The following is a 14,522-nucleotide window of genomic DNA, read 5'->3' as shown; positions in this document are numbered from 1 at the left end:
AAATCACAACATATCACGTACATCTTGCAAGTAGACAGTAATGTGGAGCTCTTATGACAATAATCGAATCGAGAGAAGTTTATTGCACTGCTTCTTTTATCTTGTTTCACTTTTTTTTTTCGTATAGTAAAATTTTGTGGGGGCCCCTAAAATGTGGGGGCCCGGGGCCCTGGCCCCCCTGCCCCCCCCCCGCCCCTAAATCCGGCACTGGTTCGCCATAACACGAAGTTAACTATCTACAAAACACTGATTAGACCGGTAGTCCTCTATAGGTACGAAACATGGACCCTACGTGCAGAGGACCAACGCGTCCTTGGAGTTTTCGAACGGAAGGTTGATTGATTTGTCTTTATTAAAGAGACTTTCAGCGAACGGAAGGTGTTGCGTACCTACGGCGGAGTGCAGATGGAAGATGGCCCTTGGAGAAGGCGAATGAACCACGAGCTGCATCAGCTGTTTAGAGAACAAACCATTGTCCAGACCACGAAAATCGGGAGGCTAAGGTGGGCTCGAGAGCAACCCGACCGATATGAGAAGACATGGTTTGCAGTGAGCAAGGTGGGTCGATCAAATGGAGGACGACGCTGGCTGGATTGTCGTTGAATAGACGTTCTATTGAGGTTCAATCAGTTTCAGGGGTTCTCAAGGGGTTTCAGGGACGTTGCTGGGGTGCTACATGGTATCTCATGGAGTTTCCGAAGGCGTCAAGAACATTACCAAAGAGAACAAGGAGTCTCAAAAGAGTTCCAAGAATATTTCAGGGTTCTTAGGAGCTTAGGTGGGTTTGCAGGGACGTTCTTGTAGTGTTTTAGGGGTCTCAAGGGGTTTCAAGAGTACTCTAGGTGATGTCAGGGGCGTTTCAGGATGTTCCAGGGGCGTTCCATAGGCTTTAGGAAATTCAAGGGCAATCCACAGGGTTTTGGGGACGTTCCTGGGAGTTTCAAGTGGTTTCAGAAGCGTTCCATGCGATTTTAGGTGATTTTAGGTGCCTTTTCAGGTGGTTTTAGGGGCGTTTTATGGAGTTTCAAGAGGTAACAGGGGAATTCCAGTTTCAACGGCGTTCCAGGAGCATTCAGAAGGGTTCAAGATCGTTTTAGAGGGTTTCAAGGGCGTTTCAGGGGGGGTTCAGAGGCGTTCCACGGAGTTTCAAGATATTTCAAGGAAGTTTTATGTGGTCCAAGGGCGTTCCAGGGAAATGCTAGATAATTTCAGGGCCATTTCAGGGGTTTTCTGGGGCGTTTCAGGAGGTTTCATGTTCTTTGTAAACCCTCTGAAATCCAGAAATATAAATGTGCTTATTTGAAACAACAGGTGTAGTAGCCAAACGGATAACATTTTTTTTTTTATTGTTAAAAAAGATGTTATAATGTTTCATGGCTTTTCTAGTAATGAGTCATGAGACTAGATGATATAGGAATGATTTTAAACTGTGAAGATAAAACATGAATCAAAAGCAGCTGTTATAACACTAAAACTCAAAACGAGGTTCTTAGTCTTCAATAAATCCATCATCGCTGGATGGCTATTGCGTTTTAGGGATGGGGTAGACGCTGCTGCTGCAGCAGCAAGAAAAACTCTGTTTGAATGTTTGGCCATGGCCTATGCATCATAAAATATCACATTATGACAGAATGTCGCGACTTTTATAACCGCGCACCATTAGCGGCATTCCCAAGCGGAGCTGTTGAAGATTAGAGCGGAATTCCGTCGGTGGTCCAGCAAATGCCAGTCATTATCATTGCCATGGCAACGTAACTCCGTCAGACGCTTTCGTTCGATAAAGTCGTCCGTAAAACTGCATCGCTCGTAAAGAGTGGATTGGCCTAAAACTGAGTATCTGAACGCTGAAGCTTTGGCGAAGCCGATGGGCGACGAGCGATGAGTCATTGCCGGCTTGTGCATGGGGAATTTTATCACGTGGCGGACAGCGGCATATCAACGCAAGGGCGCAATACTTCGCGCGCGGTTTCGCTGCTCTTCTGTAGGTACATTGTACCTACGTCATTCGTTTCTCGGAATGCTGCTTGGGGCTGTTCTCGTGCCTTTCGAGCCCTCTCGCGTTCGGTGGCGTTGAGGATGAGCGTTGAGGCTGAGAGGAGAATGTTGTGGTTTAGCGATTCTCTCAGCTATGCGAAGAATTTGGACTGCTTGCTTGTTCCACAAGTTTGTTATGGAGCAGATGAATGAAGCGGGTGAAAAAGGCGTGTGCCCATCCGGCGTGGGCTCCCCTCAGTGGAATCCCAAAGGGGATTATTTTAGCTGATTCATCTCGATAAGAGTGAGATGTTAGATAGGTAGTATGACTCATTTCTAAACGGTAATTTATTTAATGCGACCGTACAAAATACTATTCAATTTAGCTTATATTCGTTATGTCGGGATATCGGGATAGAATGTGTTGATTCTTCTGGAGAATTATATACGCTTTAGGGAATTTCTTATTATGTTTTACAGCGAGTTTTACTAGCATTCTGAATTTGGCAAGAGTTGTGGTGGTATTCTGGGGAAATTCTTAAAAGCCTAACCTTAATTTTTAAGAATTTTATATCGTCCCACCCCAATACTTTGATCAAAGCGACAATTTTCCTTAACCGAAGATCGTCACCCTTGCCGCCGCCGCACCGCTGCAGACCTACACTGGATCGATTCTGGTAGCCGTGAACCCGTACAAAGAAATCGAGTGCTACACCCAGGTAAGTGTATATTTAGATTTTCAATTTGTTGCAACAAGGGAATTCCCCTCTTTTGCAGTTCTCTAATCTTTCCACAGTAGTTTGTTGCAGCAGATGAGTCTTTTTATGTGGGGCAAACGACCGACAGATGCCGACGTTTAGTAGGCAGTTTAGTCCGTGTTGATGGGTGCTGTTCTGTTGCGCTTGGGTATCCAATATCCATTCGTGCAGGCACGACATATTAGTGGAGGGCTGGTCCGGGGGTCGTAACACGAATCAAGTTCTCATGAAGTTTTGTTTCACTCTTGGCTGTTTTGGAGGCGTTGGGTGTGACAAAAGAAGCGCGCACGCCATGTAGCTACTTCACCGCACGGCGAGTGATTTATGATTGGGGCTGCAATAAATTTGTTATAACGGTGGCGGTACTGAATACGCCCGGCGTTAAGTTGATGTAAAAGGTAGTAAAAATTTCACGACATTGAATTGTTGGGGTTTGGGTTTCTTCTTTTTGGGAGATAACTAGTGGAGATGCATAGTGTTTCCCAAGAAAAAGTCGTGAAGTCTGTAGAGTAGATTGCATAGAGATGAAATTATGATAATGAAAAATGATAACAAAATTTAGAATGCTTAAATGTCCAATTCTTGACTTCCTTGAGCATAGAAAATCTACGTACCTGCCACACAATGTACTCACCTTACCTTACCGGTCAGACGAAGGCCGGAGTGTCCTCTGCTGTATGTAGAAGTCGTCTCCATTCTACTCGTTACATGGCTGTGCGTCTGCAGTTCCGCACTCTGTGAAGGGTATGCGGATCGTCCTCCACTTAGGCGATCCATCTAGCTCGCTGCGCACCACGTCTTTTTGTACCGGTCGGATGACTCTCGAGAACCATTTTAGTCGGTTTGCTATCCGACATCCGGATGACGTGACCCGCCCACCGTAGCTCCCGATTTTCGCGGTGTGGACGATATAGGTGGTTCTCTCAGCAGCTGATGCAGCTCGTGGTTCATTCGCCTTCTTCAAGTCCCGTCTTCCATCTGCACTCCGCCGTAGATGGTACGTCGAAAACTCCAAGGGTGCGTTGATCCTCTGCACGTGGAGTTCATGTTTCGTGCCCATAGAGGACTACCGGTCTAATCAACGTTTTGTAGATACTTAACTTCGTGTGACGGTGAACTTTGTTCAATCACAGAGATCTGTGGAGTTCATAGTAGGCTCGATTTCTTGCCACAATGCGTCTCTGAATTTCTCTGCTGGTGTCATTGTCGGCGGTCACCAGTGAGCTCAAGTACACGAATTCTTCAACCACCTCGAGTTCATCCAAGGTTGCGACCATTCATTTGCAAAGATTTACATTCATTTGCTATTATCTCAGGTCATTAGCATGCTATCGAAAAACAGTGTATGGATGAATTTAATCTTGTAGTTTTATCTGAAAGTTTGCCAAATAACATTGGGGTCGCAAACGTATACCAAAGTCGTGAGCGAGCTGTGAAGGCAACTCTCCACGCGGTGAATGTAAATTATATTCACGCTTTGGAAAGTTGTCTTCACAGCTCGCTCACGACTTTGGTATGCGTGTGCGACCCCAATGTTATTCGGCAAACTTTCAGATAAAACTACAAGGTGAAATTCATCCATACATTGTTTTTCGATAGCATGTTTCTGAACTGAGATAGGCCGTTACAAATATTTATTTCACTTTTTGTCCCACCACTCTTTGGCTGGTCGAGGGGGGGGGGATAAAAATAATAAAGCATTAAATCTGAAAAATATTATAAACTCATCGGATTTGTTAAAGAATGTTTAGCAAGACCCGATATTTTGATAAATATTTTTTATGGCTTCATTCTTTAGTCGGATATACGTTTCCGCCATCGTCTCAAATTTTCGAGCTACAATATCAATATCATCAGCGAAATCAAGTAGTGCTTCACTTTTCACGTAATAAAAAACACGTAGGGTCTTGTACCATTTGGGCAGGTGTACCTATTTTGGGCACTTAGTTCTAGCGGCAAGTGCCCAAAATAGGTACACCTGCCCAAATGGTACAAGACCCTAGTTCTGGTGGGGGTTTAATCCACGTCTCCCAAAGTTCGCTAGACAGGGTGCGTTAACCAACTACCCCACAGAACAGGTAACGGTTCTGTGAAGTAGAAAGCCAACCTAAATCCAACGCACATCTTACCTCTCGTTCTTCCTCGCAATTCACCATTTGCTTCGGTCCATTTTTCAACACATTATGTGCCTATGAACTTCAGCCATTACGTATGTCAAATTCATGTTTAAACTCCTCGTTGAAACACCAGAAAGTATTATTAATGATTAAGAGACGTCTGGGTTAATCACAGAAGCAACTCGCTGAAGAAATCCCAGTTTAGGAACCCTATTAGAGATCTCAATGAAAAATTATCATCGAACACTAATAGATTAAGATTACCAAGTGGTATCTTGCGAGATTACCTACAGAAATCCCATGAACATTCTTGAAGGAATGACAGAACGACATCTTTTGGGGAATCTAAAAATAGATCTGAATTTCAAGGGATTACGTAGAAAAATCTCATGGGATTTCCTGAAGAAACTCCTGAACAAGTCCGTGAAGAGAACTGCAGAAGAAACTCAAGGATTAATTGGCAAATTTTAAAATAAACTCCAAAAAACTTCTGGAGAATCTTCGGAGCAACTCCAGGAGGATTTTTGAAGGAATTCCTGGAGGGGTGTCCAGGAGAATTGCTGCGCAAACTGAAAACAAGACTTAGAGAATTCAATATAATGTACAATGTACAAAAAATCTCAGACGAAGGAACTGGTTGAATTATTGAATGAATTCTTTAATAATCCTAGGAAAAAGTCCTGGAGATACCTCTGAAGAAATTCTCAGCAAAAAATTTCATATGCTATTTCTGAAGGGATGTGTAAACAAAAACCTTTAAATCACTACCTGGAGAAATTTCTGAAGGAAATGCTGCAGACACAAAAAAAATGCTGAAAGAATTCTGTAGAGGACCGTTGTATAAAAAAGGAAAAATCCTTAAAATAATACCTTTTTTTTTAATTAAAGAGGCTTTACCCAGCAGGGCATTCGTCTCTGAATTTATTTCGAAAGTACAATTGCAGTCTTTTCTATAAATTTCCTATTTGCTTCTATAATACGATCTAACCTATTACTTTGATAAGATAACCACTCTTCGTGAGACATTTCATTCTTATTACTATCGCTTGCTTCTGGGGTACAGTCCATGTCATTCATTTCTGATTTATCAGGGTCTGCAGTACGTCCTCGCTTGCGCTTTTTATCCGAGAGTGCACCTAACGAGTTGTCAGCCTTATTGTTTTCCGTTTCGCTTTGTTTTCTTTGTGGCGGCAGCGGACGCGATGAAAACGACGGCTGCTGCGGTGATGGTTGTTGCTGTTGTCCTGCATGGGGCGGTGGAACAGCTACGGCGTCGGTTGCTGATACTTTTTTTGGATGTGGCTTCCGAACACTTCACCTTGGGATGTACTTTGTAACCGCAGTGCAAACAGGTGGCAATTTGCGATTTGTAAGTTACCATACTCATTTCGTCACCTATACGAATATAGGACGGAATCGGCTCTTTCAACTCAATTCTAACAATTCTAGCTCCGTTGGGCGTTCCAGGAAAGTATTTTTTCCATACTTCCTTTTCGACAGATTTAACTTTTCCATACCTCTTCATGTTCTCCGCTACTTCGATATTTGGCATATCCGGTGGCAGATCATGCACTCTAACATTGATTGCCATGTCCTCAAGAAATACAGGAACAATGTACTTTTTCTTCTCCACCTCCAAGTAGTGTTTCATATTGTGGGCAAAAACTAGGCGTTCTGCTGCTTTCAAGCTGTTCAATTCAATTAGCGTCTGACGACGGATACTGTGCTTCTGGAGATTCCTCACTGGAGCGATTCCAAGCAACAGCATCAAAATTTAGGACTTTTTTTAATTCATGATTTTCTATTGAGCTGAAACTTTGCACAGTTTTTCAGTTCCATCTAAATCACCATTTTTCGATATCATATCTTCATGTTGAGTCACGACTAACTTTTCAAAAGGGTGTATATGAAAATGGTTGAAAAATATTCAAAAAGCTGCACAGCAAAAACGGTTCGTTCGATTGTTATGATTTTTTCAGCAAAGTTAGATAACTAAATGGTGATTACTAAAAAAATATACACTGTAAAAAAAATATTTTTTTTGCATTAAAAAATATAATTTTTGTCACAAAAACTTAAATATCTCAAAACCCTATCTTTTTACCAACGTCATTTTTCTAGGGAAAATGGTCCGTTATATTAGCTATCTACCACAAAAATTTGGTGATGGTAAACTAATAAACAAAAAAGTTATGACATTTCAAACATTTCACAATTTTTTACATTTAGTAGAAAAAAATTTTTTACCGTCTAAATTATTTCGAGAATCACAGTTTGGTGCTGTTTTTTTTGTTAAGGGTCTTGCGGGAGTTAAACAAGTTGTTTTTACGATATTCAATATTTGTGTATTCATTTGTATTATGTATATTATATGTATAAATATTATATGTATTTATATTATATGTATATACATGTAATATATATACATATAATATATATACATATAATATTTATACATATAAATGAATTCTCAAATTACACAACAATAATCATAGATTTGACACAATAGGGGTAAGAGAGGGCTAAGAGTTTTGGGTTTGGATTTTATTATGGGTTATGAGATCATGAAAACAGTTTTACTTATTTTTTATTTGATTTTATTTATTTTTTTACAATATCGAACACTTTGGCATTATTGTCAGAACAGTTTGAGTATAGTTTTGCTTTAATTTTATTTTCTGACAATGGAATGAAACAATGGAATTTTTGGGTTCCTTGGATCGTTTTCGCGTTATTATATTGCTCGCTGAGCTCTGAAGCCTTTATTTCGTACTCTTCCGTAGTAGTAAAACAAAATGATAATTTGGTTAAATCTTCTTCTTTTCTACGATTCGCCCATTCAAAAAGTTCTTTCGCAGTTTTAATAGGATGCTCACGTTCTTTGGCTAAACTTGCTCTTGTGGCCATGCGCTTTATTGTTCCTCCAATAGCATCACAAGGACCTTTGCCATGTGACGTAGCAAAAAAATGCCATTCTGCATCAATTCCGTACATTGATTTAAATTGACATAGGCTCGAAAAATTCTTACGGTTTTTGTACTGCGACGCTGCTCCATCAGACATAAAATATATCTTTTTGACTTCTTTATGTTTATCAACGCGTAAAAAGTTAATCATTTTGGCAATGAACAAGTTTACGGATATTGAATCGTGCCTTAAATCTTCGGAAATTACAGAGCGATTCCAAGCAACAGCATCAAAATTAAGGAAATTTTTTAATTCATGATTTTCTATTGAACTGAAACTTTGCACAGTTTTTCAGTTCCATCTAAATCGCCATTTTTCGATATCAAATTTTTATTTTGAATCACGACTAACTTTTCGAAAGGGTGTATGTGAAAATGGTTCAATAATATTCAAAAATCTGTACAGCCAAAATGGTTCGTTCGATTGCTATGAATTTTTCAGCAAAGTTAGATAACTAAATGGTGATTCCTATGAAAATATACACTGTGAAAAAAACATCTTTTTTAACATTAAAAATATCATTTTTGTCACAAAAACTCAAATATCTCAAAACCCTATCTTTTTACCAACGCAATTTTTTTAGGGAAGACGGTCCATTGTATTAGCAATCTACCATAAAAATTTGGTGATGGTAAACTAATAAACAAAAAAGTTATAACATTTCAAACATTTCACAATTTTCACATTTGGTAAATATTTTTTTTTGTGTAAATTATTTCGGTCAGAAATCGCAGTTTGATGCTGATTTTATTGTTCAGCAAAGTTAGATAACTAAATGGTGATTCCTAAGAAAATATACACTGTGAAAAAAAATCTTTTTTAACATTTTTTTTTATTCTTAATCACTTAACCTAATTTACAGCTCTATTGTCCACTGGGGCACTACGTGAGCAATTTCAATTGACAGCTGCACATACATTTTGTACAGCGCCTAAATTCTATTCTTCTTTATCGAACTGGTTGCCTTTCTGCTGCTTTCACTTTTTCTACTTTATACCTAGTAGAATGATGAGCACAAGGATGATACTGGATGGCCGTTGTTCCTTTCCAGTCCGATTGGGGGTCCATTATGAGTAGCAGTTCGCCGATGTCCAGGTATCCGGGTTCGTTTGAGCCATGGGGCTCAGAAGAGGGTCAGTGTCAGTTGCTCTCGGGGGAAAAGCTACTGACGAAAAATTGCAAGTGCCGGGGCTGGGAATCAAACCCATGACCATCCGCATATGAAGCGAACGTGTGACCAACCTTTTTTAACATTAAAAAATATCATTTTTGTCACAAAAACTCAAATATTTCAAAACCCTATCTTTTTACCAACGCAATTTTTTTAGGGAAAACGGTCCATTGTATTAGCAATCTACCATAAAAATTTGGTGATGATAAACTAATAAACAAAAAAGTTATGACAATTCAAACATTCCACAATTTTCACATTTAGTAATAATTTTTTTTAGTGTAAATTAGGCTAATACAAATTTCGATTTTCTCTTATGTCACCGCCCCCTCGGAAAATTTTGGTCGGAATTCAACATTTTGAGGGGGGCACAAATAAAATGTTCAAGAAAATCAACAAATTTAAGGTGTAATTCGAGTTCCACAGAAACTTTCTTAATAAATCCGATGAGTTTATCTATGTTGCCTAATTGTTTGGATATTTTTCCATCGAATACATTTATTATTTATCATCCTCCCCCTTAACGAGTCAACGAGCGCTGTGACAAAAGAAGAAAATGAGATTTGTTCCTGCCTTTATTTCGGCCGGAAATCGCAGCTTGATGCTGATTTTATTGTTAATGGCCTTGCGTGAGTAAAACAAGCTGTTTTTATTATGTATTATGTATATTATATGTACAGTAATGTTCCGATTTTATCACGCCCTCCGCGCATTAGTCGTTTATTCATTATTTGCTGTTACATTTGAGGACAAGTGTTTTCCCTCTTCTTCAAAATGAATGTTGAAAGCGTGTTTTGCAACGTTAAAAATATTGAAATGGGTATAGATGTTGAAGTATATATCAAAGCATTTTTGAAAAGGGGCGTGATTAATTGTTTAAACTGATGTCGCTGATGGTACGGTGACATGACTCTCTGCACTTAGCACTTCTGGCAATTTCTCAGTTGTTGTCGTTTTCGAACTTCCTACGCCCTGCTTTACCGATGATATACAGATGGCTCGTTTGTCAAAGTCTAGACGGCAGGACGTGCAAATGCGTAAATTTGGATTCAATTTGGGCATAACCAGTCTCTTTCAGATTATCTATGGTGCTTTCGGTGAGATTTCGTAACTCCTTTGATCATTTTTTTTTCATCAAACGGTCTACAAGAGAGAGTTGAGTTGAAGACCTTTGAGAAAGCGACTGTTCATGTTGTTCGTTAGATTATAATAAACAAAATCACTTATTAGTTTTAACTGACTAGTTTGGTGTTGTTTGCTTGGCTGAAGAAAAAATTTACTATTTAATATCCATAGCGGTAGTATTTTTTTTTTGCTTTTTCGTGAGCATTGTCATGGTATGTATACAGACAAACAAACGTAACACTGACGAAATTTTCATTGACCACGCCTTTAACGATCATTTTGAATCTTGGTTGTGGCTTTCATAACCAGAAGAGTGCCCATCATTTTTCTTTGCGTTTGACGTTTCACACTAGCGCCTTCTGATGACGATATTGCACATCGCAGTATTTCGTGAAACATTTCCACCAGGTGGGGGTAGTGTGAACTGGGCGATGGATTTTCACGTGGTAGGTAACTCTCATGCATTTGTTGTTGTTGAAGTTACTCGCATTCTTCCGATCATAAAGTCTGTTCTCTAAGAGGTATTTTTTTGAAGATAAACTAGACGTATACGCGTATATAAAACTTTTATTATACAGCTTTTGTCTTAAAAATAAGTTTAATTCCATTTTTCTTATAATCAACAGCTTTTCAACACTATCAAGGGATTTTTTCACCAGTCACGTACAATAAAAAGTATGACACTCTCAATATTTTTGATCAAAACACTGGATCGCGTCTAAGTTTCAAATAGATACTATAGAAATTATGAATAATCAAACAAAAGTATCATGAAAACAACTTGTTTAATTCAGGCGGTAGCCTTTACAATAAAATCAGCATCAAAAAATAATTCTCAAAATAATTTACACAGAAAAAAAATTTTTTTTGTTACTAAATGTAAAAATTGTGAAATATTTGAAATGTCATAACTTTTTTGTTTATCAGTTTACCATCACCAAAATTTTATGGTAGATAGCTGATATAAAGGGCCATTTCCCCTAAAAAATTAACGTTGGTAAAAAGATAGGGTTTTGAGATATTTGAGTTTTTGTGACAAAAATCATATTTTTTTTAAGTAAAAAAATAAATTTTTTACAGTGTATATTTTCTAAGAAATCATCATTTAGTTATCTAACTTTGCTGAAAAATTCATAACAATCGAAAAATCCGTTTTTGCTGTACAGCTTTTAGAATATTTTTGAGCTGTTTTAGCATACACCCTTCTGAAAAGTTAGTCGTGAGTGAATATGAAGGTTTGATATCGAAAAATGACGATTTAGATGAAATTGAAAAACTGTGCAAAGTTTCAGATATTTTTGAAATGGTCGCTCAGGATCGCCTGACATGACTCCGTGGAATTCCTCACTGTTGAAATATCCAGCTTCAATTTTTCACGGATGAATTTTTGCACTTCTGCAGGGCTCGGACGTTTGGGTAGCACGTTGAAATCAACGACTACCGTGTTTTTTCGAGGAATGCCCATTGTTAGACTTTTAACAATAGCACAACGTCGAGGTCGATAGGAAAGGCAACCGAACCGATCGAGAGCTAGCTGACAACTGAATAATACCTTTAAGAATTGGAGATTCCTCTGAAAGTATTCGTAGAAAAAAATCTTGAAAAATTCCATGAAAAATGCTAAGAAGTAAATTCTGGAATAATTTCTGCAGTAATTGTTAAGAAAAACTTGGAACCTTAAAAGTCCTGAACTCCTGAGGGAAGTTCTTAATAAATCCAAAAAGGAAATTCCCAATAAGTTCTCGAAAAAATCCCGGAATAAATGAAGCAATACCTGAACGAACCTCTGGAGAAATTCAAGCAATAATTTCTGAAAAGTTTCTGGAAGAAATTTGAATTCCCGAAGAAATTCTAGAGGAATTTCTGAAAGAACCTAGAAATTATGTTAAAAAAACTCCTGGAATTGTATGTTTTGATAAATAGAAACGGTTTCCTAGATGAATTTCTTGAAAAATGTTTTGACAAATTTTCAGAGAAATCCCTAAGAAAAATTCAAGGGAAAAAATCTGACAATTTCCTTGAGGAATTGCTTTAGAAATGTTTGAAGAAACTCATCAAGGAATACAAGCATGAACTTATGTAGCAATCCTTGAAAGAATTTCCGATGAAATCCCTTGAGCAATTCCGCAAGGAAATTCGAAGGGAATTTCTAAGGATACCGGTTGACAAGTTTCGGGGTGAATCTCACGAGAAATTTCTTGAGAAACTCCTGAAGCAGTCCTAACGAAAATCCCTGATAGAACTTTTGAAGGAACCCCTGGAGGAAATTTCAAAGAAATCCATGGATAGGGATGTGAAGGGATATTGGAAGAATTCTTTAAAGGAATTCTTGCTAGAATCATTTAAAGAAATTATGCAATAGTCTTCTTTCTGTAAACATTCCAGATTATTTTGTATAATTTTGAGAGAATCCCCAAAGGAATTGCTGGTGGTGCCCCTGGAGGTAATCCTGGAAAGTTTTCTAGAAATTTTAGGATGACTTCTTGCTTAACTCATGGAAGGAAATCCAGCAAGAATGTCTCTTCCGCGATAATTACAGAACAATTTCGTGAAATAATAATGACGAAGTGGTTTTCCCGGAATAATTCCAAAATAGGGCGCAATATTGAAGTCATATCCGTGAGTGCGTACCAGTAAAGGGGGCGCTGAAATTTGGAATCTTTACTCATCACTAATCAATCCTCACAACCCACTTCATACTTTTCACTGCTCACTCGTCACTCCACACTGCTCAGTTCTCACTCATTCACTTACTCATGTATCCTGAGCACCTCTGGGGGTGCATAGGGGAACGTAAAAGTTAGCCATCCTGCGTGCCTATTCGCTTTGGACTTGAACTGGGGGCCCAGGGCAGATTCCTATCGACTTACTTGATTTCTTTCATGTGGCTTCATCGCCACGAGTTCTTAGGTCTGCTTCTGCTGCGATGTCCTGCCGGATTCCAATCCAGCGCTTGCTTGCAGACCCACCTGCATTTACTTTCTCGAGTTTCTGTTGATCTCGGATTTTTAATAGCATCGTCGATGGAGCTCAGTATTCGAGATCCTGTTGCGAAGCCACCCGGCCCGAATTATAAACTGCTGACATTGGTTGGCGACAAGGTTGGTGAAAACCTGTAGTTTCTGTATGGTCTCTGCTGATATGCACCAGCACCACGTACAGATTTCACGTTGAAAATTAAAATTCGACTTTTGGTGCGTTGACTGATCTGATTGAATCTCTATATATATTTCGTAAACTCGCAATAGCAGCTCTAGCCTTCTTTAGCCGTGCTCTTATGTCGATCTTGATACCGCCAACTGACGATGATGGATGATCGGACGTCGAAACTTAAAGAAGTTCTGACTGGTAATTCCTCACTGCTCATTCCACACTACTCACTTCGTGCTCCTCAATCTTCCTTCAATCTGTTCACTTCACAACACACTAAGGGGCTGTTCATAAACCACGTTGACCATATTTTAGTCATCTCAGGCCTCCCTTCCTTCTCGTAGACTTTCGTCCATACAAAAAATTTAAAATTTTTGTGGAGCGTAGACTTTGGCTAGGAACCCTCTCTTCCCTTCTCCCTAAAACATCTACGCGGTTTATGGTAGGCCGCTAATTACTCATTTCTAACTCGTAACTTCTCACTCCTCACTTCTAAATTTTCGCACCTCATTTCTCACCCTCATTTTTCATCGATTCACACATGCTCATTCCATACTTCTAACTCTTCACTGTTCACATCGAACTTCTCCCTTCTCACTCTTCGTTGCTCACTGCTCACTTCTTACTCCTCAATCTACATTGCTTGCTTATTTCATTCTTTTCTTTTCATTGCATGCGTCTCACTACTAACTTCCCAATCCTCACTATCCACTGTTCGCTTCTCACTTCGCCCTGATTATTTCTCACTCCATACTCTTCACTGTTCAATACTTAGTAATCACTGCTCATTCCTATAAAAAACACTATCTCTAGTGAGCAGTAGCCTGGAACACGCTTTATATGGCAAAATATTAAAAATGTAAAAATTCTAGCTCCTGTATTCGTTTTCAGTTCCATATTAGTCCCATATCAAAGGTGCAAAACTTCAGATCGATCGGGAAATTACGAGATTTTATTATTTATTGTTATTCCTTACATGTTAAACAGCGTTACCAAGCTATTCGGTTTTCAATCAACAACTTTTTCCACATGACTTTGATCGCTTTGAAGTTGTCGGAGGGTTGGCTCCTCGTAAAATTTCCAACAAAAATCATTCATCGATCTATTTTTAGAAGTTAAGGGGCAACTTGTAGTGATTTTTCCCATAGTAATGAAAACTTAAACCGACTGACGCTAAAATATAGTTTCTCCAATCGAGCTGAAATTTTGCGCAGTTGATATGGGACCAGAATGGAATTCACAAAGTGTACAGGAATGAAA

General features: G+C 38.9%; 1 protein-coding gene and 1 long non-coding RNA gene across 2 annotated transcripts in view; one reads left to right on the top strand and one right to left on the bottom strand.

Moving 5' to 3' along the window:
• Positions 1 to 14,522, top strand: part of LOC109408327 (myosin-I heavy chain) — a 254,619-nt gene that overhangs the window by 170,487 nt on the left and 69,610 nt on the right. The window contains exon 3 of the mRNA XM_029860214.2: positions 2,631 to 2,693. Within this exon, the coding sequence (XP_029716074.2) occupies positions 2,631 to 2,693 (63 nt within the window). The remainder of the gene's footprint in view (positions 1 to 2,630; positions 2,694 to 14,522) is intronic.
• Positions 6,753 to 13,511, bottom strand: LOC134285688 (uncharacterized). Its single transcript, XR_009996540.1, has 2 exons — positions 9,059 to 13,511; positions 6,753 to 8,630 (listed from the first exon to the last, which is right to left on the bottom strand). It is a non-coding gene; the product is annotated as an uncharacterized LOC134285688 (long non-coding RNA).

Source organism: Aedes albopictus, chromosome 1, assembly GCF_035046485.1.
Source record: "Aedes albopictus strain Foshan chromosome 1, AalbF5, whole genome shotgun sequence".
Lineage (NCBI taxonomy): Eukaryota > Metazoa > Arthropoda > Insecta > Diptera > Culicidae > Aedes > Aedes albopictus.
This window is presented reverse-complemented; position numbering and strand designations above follow the sequence as displayed.